The sequence below is a fragment of the Diaphorina citri genome, unplaced genomic scaffold (assembly GCF_000475195.1).
Source record: "Diaphorina citri unplaced genomic scaffold, Diaci psyllid genome assembly version 1.1 scaffold2952, whole genome shotgun sequence".
In the NCBI taxonomy this organism is placed as follows: domain Eukaryota; kingdom Metazoa; phylum Arthropoda; class Insecta; order Hemiptera; family Psyllidae; genus Diaphorina; species Diaphorina citri.
This window is the reverse complement of record NW_007380364.1, coordinates 2570-7752: the sequence shown is the minus strand read 5'-3', so window position 1 is coordinate 7752 and position 5183 is coordinate 2570. Positions and strand designations below refer to the sequence as shown.

The following is a 5183-nucleotide window of genomic DNA, read 5'->3' as shown; positions in this document are numbered from 1 at the left end:
GGACCCTGTAATAATGTACAGGGTCAGTAGGCCTCGGCAATGTTGCGATGGTCCTTGTCTAGTTTGACGGAGTAGATGGCCAGACCCTGTAAGTATAATGACTATGTAGCATGGACCCTGTAATAATGTACAGGGTCAGTAGGCCTCGGCAATGTTGCGATGGTCCTTGTCTAGTTTGACGGAGTAGATGGCTAGACCCTGTAGATAATGATGAAATAATATTAAGTTCATGTGGCACGGATGGACCCTGTAATAATAAGTATACATATTTAGTACATTTCTATGTACGCATTTTATAAACTATAGTATTTCCTATCACGCTTTAGCATGTTGAATGCACCAGTTACCAATGGTTAACTGAAGTTACATATATGTAAGTCGACGTTGTGGGTGGTTTACCGTTTTCCCGAATCCTCTCAGGATAGTGAGGTTAAGGTGAGGTGGGTATCTTGTCGGTAAATGTAAAACACAAAACCCCCGGTCACTGAAAAACCTTTGCAGTTTTAATTTTATACAGTAAGCCTATCTACACACGGAGCTACTGAAAAGAAACTGATTAGTATCCAGCTATCCAGTTAGTAACTCGAGTTACTTTTTTGGTCTTACCTTGTCGATGTCTTCAATAGCGGCCGCATAGTTCTCGGATTCCATCGACACTTCGGCCAGCTTGAGATATATATCGGCCAACTTAAGCTCGTTGTTGGTCCGGTAGTAGATGCCCCGGGCCAACTCCAGCATCTCCCAGGCCAGCTGCAGATTGTTCACGTCTTCGTCGAGTGTGGACTCGCCTTCTTTGAGTGTTTCATCGACGGCGCTGTCGTCCGCAGCACCATCCGGTGTGGACGCGGCGTCACCACCTTCGGTTTTTTCGGTTTCCTTCTCTTCCTCACCTATGAAGACGGGATAAAAAACAATAAAGTTGCAATATAATCTAAATCGGTATAATATCAGAAAGAAACGGATATCTCTTTACCACTTTCGAAAGGTGAATGAGGATCAATTGAGCAAACATATCAGTGAACTGTAGACCTCTTGAGACTCCTCAAATATATTCCTGGTCCCCATTCTCTTGTACCATTTTTTTTTTCTTTCTTTTTTTAAGGATCAAAATATCTCCTCCCGTTTTCATTGTCACTCCCTAATTTCATCAAAATAGGACCAACGGTTCGAACAAAAACAGACAAACTAAATGCAAAATCCTGGCGTTGAATTATTATAAATCACAATCTTCACTTCTTCATACTTCATTGAAATAAAAAAAAAGTCCAATTTTACTTACCTTCTTTTTTCTCTCCACCCTCAGCCTCTTTTCCTTCGTCCTCCTTCTCCTCCTCCATTTCCTCATCTCCCTCCTCCTCTTCTTCTTCCTCGTCCTCTCCTTCTCCCTCTTCCTTCTTGTCCACATTCAGCAGGTTCGCCTCTTCTCTTGCCAACTCCAACAGGGAGATCCCATAGTAATAATAAACATCTCCCATTTCGTTTCCGGTTTCACCGTAGAGGGCGCTGAACTTTTCGCAAACTTCGCCTAGGGTCTCAACAGCGCTCTCGTAGTCTTTGACCAGATAATGACGTTTGCCCTGCGCGAGAAGATTGAAGGCTTCGGCCTTTCTCGGCGTGAGGTCGGGGGTTTCCGGAGCAGGCCCGTCGGCCTTTTTCGGAGTGGCTGGAGAGACCTTCTCGGTTGTTTCCGGAGCTTTCCCATCTGTAGAGTCTTTCTCGACTTCTTTGTCTTTTGAAGAAGCCCCTTCAGCGGTTGCCGTTTTTTTGGCGGCCTCCTTTTCCGCGCCTACGGCTTTTTCAACGCCCATCTTTTCGACGGCCGTCCCGTTACCGTTCTTCACAGCCTCAGCAGGTTCGCTGACGGCAGGGCTTTCTTCGGGGGCGGCAGAATCGGCCGCTTTAGGAGCGTCCTCTTTTGCTTCGACAGCCTTTTCAACTTCAACGTCTTTATTGTCTTTTTCAGCGGCTGATTCTTCAGTAGGCTTTCCAGCTGATTCTTTCTCAGTAGGCTTTCCAGCTGATTCCTTTTCAACTGATTCTTTCTCCGCGGGAGTCTCTTCGGCGGGCGTTGTGTCTTCGACCTTGGACTCAGTGGTGGAGGGCAGAGCCTTCTCTTTGATCTTGGGGATGTCGGTGGTGACGGGGGCTGTGGTCTCGGCAACTGTCTCCTGGGGAATAGGCATAGTGCGCGCGAATCTGGAACACAAAGAGGAGTATGACTTTAAATAAAAAGAAAATTTCAACTGTGTTGTTGACGAAAGACAAGGGGCGGGTATGCTATCGGGACGGGTATGCTATCGACGGGCATACTATGACACAGACTCTTGAGGGTCTAAAGCCGTGTCCATACACACATAGTCGACACCGTGGAAAGATCGTCGATCGGCTCGATCAATGTCAAATGAAACCGTACACTGACTCGACAACATACTCGTACGAAATAGAAACGACGATGAAACACTTGGAAAAGAAGAAGAAGAAGAAGAAGAAGAAAAATAAAAATAAAATAAACAACAACAACAACAACCAGACAGGGGGGAGGAGGGGAAGATAAGTTAGGAATTCATGTGGAGAGGGAGAGGGGGGGGGGAGAAAGAAAGAGGCAACAAACCTACGAAATAGGAAAGAAATGGCAGACCAAAAAGACGAGAGTGGGAGAGAGGGGGGGGGGTGGAAAATAAAATTATACATCTTTTTCGCCCAAAACTCTCAAATGGAGAGGGAGGAAGAAGAGCATAGAAAGGGAAGAAAACGAAGAGGCGTAAAAATAGAAAGAAGAAGAAAAAAACGAAGGAATAAAAAAGAAAAATAAGAAGAGAACGAAGAAGAATAAGACAAAAAAGAAAAATAACAAGAAATATAGAAAGTTAAAAAGAATAAAAAATAAAAGAAGGAGGACAAGAGGAAATCGAAAGATGCGTAAAAATAGAAAGAAGAGGAAAAAAACGAAGTTATAAAAGTAAAAAAATAATAATAATAATAATAAGAAGAGAACGAAGAAAAAAAAACAAAAAAGAAAAATAACAAGAAATACAGAAAGTTAAAAAGAATAAAAAATAAAAGAAAGAAGGAGGACAAGAAGAAAACGAAAGACAGAGTAGAGGACATCGAGGAGTAAAAAATAAGAACAAGAAACAAGAAATATGGAAAGAAGAAAAAAAAAGTCAAAAAGGCGCCAAAGAGTGGAATTTATGTGAACGAAATGGAGACTTCTCGAGACCCGTATAGTAGTCTCGTGACTTGTCTACAGTCTACACTACAGGAGTCTAGAGTCTACAGTAACTACAGTTGAGGTTGAGAGAGCTTCAGTCTAGTCGAAAGTGTTGACGAGAACGGGAAAGCGGAGGCCAAAGAGTGGAATTTATGTGAACGAAATGGAGACTTCTCGAGACCCGTATAGTAGTCTCGTGACTTGTCTACAGTCTACACTACAGCAGCCTAGAGTCTACACTACAGGAGTCTAGAGTCTACAGTTGAGTTGCGAGAGCAGAGAGAGCTTCAGTATAGTCGAAACTGTTGACGAGAACGGGAAAGCGGAGGAGAGAAAACAAAATGAGACGAACGAAAAAATAGCTCTCGCCGCTGTCCGAGGTGGTGAACGAAATTTCGATAAATTCGTTATTTTTTATTTTATTTTATTTTATTTATTTCATAACCATATTTTACAATGTAGGAAATTAGGGGGTAGATATAAACTTAAACTTATGAAAGTAAAATGTATAAAAACAACAATAATACAATAATGCATAATAATGTAAATACATAAACATGAGTAATACCTTTATGCTTATATCGGTTGTTAAATCCATACTAAGGATCACAGGAATATAACTGTTATAAAGTTATTGGTGATGTTGTTTTGTGTTTTTTCATTTTGAACGAAATTTCGTTAAATTTGTAATATTCCGTCAGTTTTTCTTGTTCTTAACCAACATTTCGATATATGTACGTTAGAAATGTTTTGTGTGTTCCTAACGAAAGTTTATCTCGTTCCTAACGAAATTCGAGAACGGGAAAGCGGAGGAGAGAAAACAAAATGAGACGAACGAAAAAATAGCTCTCGCCGCTGTCCGAGGTGGTGAACGAAATTTCCATAATTTCGTTATAACTGTTATAAGTTATTGGTGATATTGTTTTGTATTTTTTCATTTTGAACAAAATTTCGTTAAATTCGTAATTTTCCGTCAGTTTTTCTTGTTCTTAACCAAAATTTCGATATATGTACGTTAGAAATGTTTTGTGTGTTCCTAACGAAAGTTTATCTCGTTCCTAACGAAATGTGGATAAGTTCATTCCTATGTCTCGTTCGTTTTTTCGTTATAAAACAAAATTTCGATATCTAAATCGGTTATGTTTTCTTTCTTGTTTGTGACAAAATTTCAATTCGATAAATTCCCAACGTTTTGTGTGTGTTAGATAAATAATTCTTAGATAAATAATAATAATATTCACTGGAACTTACCTATTCAAGCAATAAAAAAAAAAATTATTTATGGGTTATCAATAAAATTTCAAAGAAAAAAAAAGAGTGAAAATTTCGACTTTTTTCCCCCTAAAGTGCTTAAAAAAGTAAAAGACAGGCAAGAAAACTTTATCAATTTAAACTTTAAACCTACAGGAATAACCAACCCCACTCAAATGATAGTGTCTTCGATGTTTTCCTCTAGTCAAGTGGGGTAATAACCCGCAGAATAATTTATTATTTTGACTGTCAGCTAAAGTCTCAGAAGTCCTTTTTTTACGTCTCATTTATTTAGATATCATATACTTAAACATATTTTTTAGGTCCCATTCTCAGTGCAATAGCCCTAAACAGAAGTGGACGCGGCACACAAGACACAAGGGATCAAGAAGAGACGCCCATTCTGGAACAATTGATAGAGATTATAGGGCAAAAATTTTTAGGTGGGGTACCAAAAAATAATACCTATCACCAAGAAGAAAAATTTGGACAAATTGTAATTCTTTCTCATAACTAGTATGGCTTGGCTATAACTGTAGTAATAGATAATAGAAAGTAAAATAGAAACCGACTCGGCCGGTCGGAATCGAACCCTCCCCCCGCGGTATGGAAAACGGGTCCACCTCCCGTGGCGGGATGGGCGGGGGCTACACATCCACCGCCACCCACGACGGAGTAGCAGGGGGCGGGGGGGCCCGTCTCTCCTCCCTCCTACGGGCCG

General features: G+C 40.6%; 1 protein-coding gene across 1 annotated transcript in view; it reads right to left on the bottom strand.

The window, feature by feature from the left end:
* The window catches only part of LOC103519813 (protein NASP homolog), a 6412-nt gene extending 4194 nt beyond the window's left edge, over positions 1–2218 (bottom strand). The window contains exons 1-3 of the mRNA XM_026831152.1: positions 1280–2218; positions 607–890; positions 33–86 (exon numbers count right to left, since the gene is read on the bottom strand). Coding sequence (XP_026686953.1) covers positions 33–86; positions 607–890; positions 1280–2183 — 1242 coding nt within the window. The 5' untranslated portion in view covers positions 2184–2218. The remainder of the gene's footprint in view (positions 1–32; positions 87–606; positions 891–1279) is intronic.
* Positions 2219–5183: the final 2965 nt, after the last annotated feature.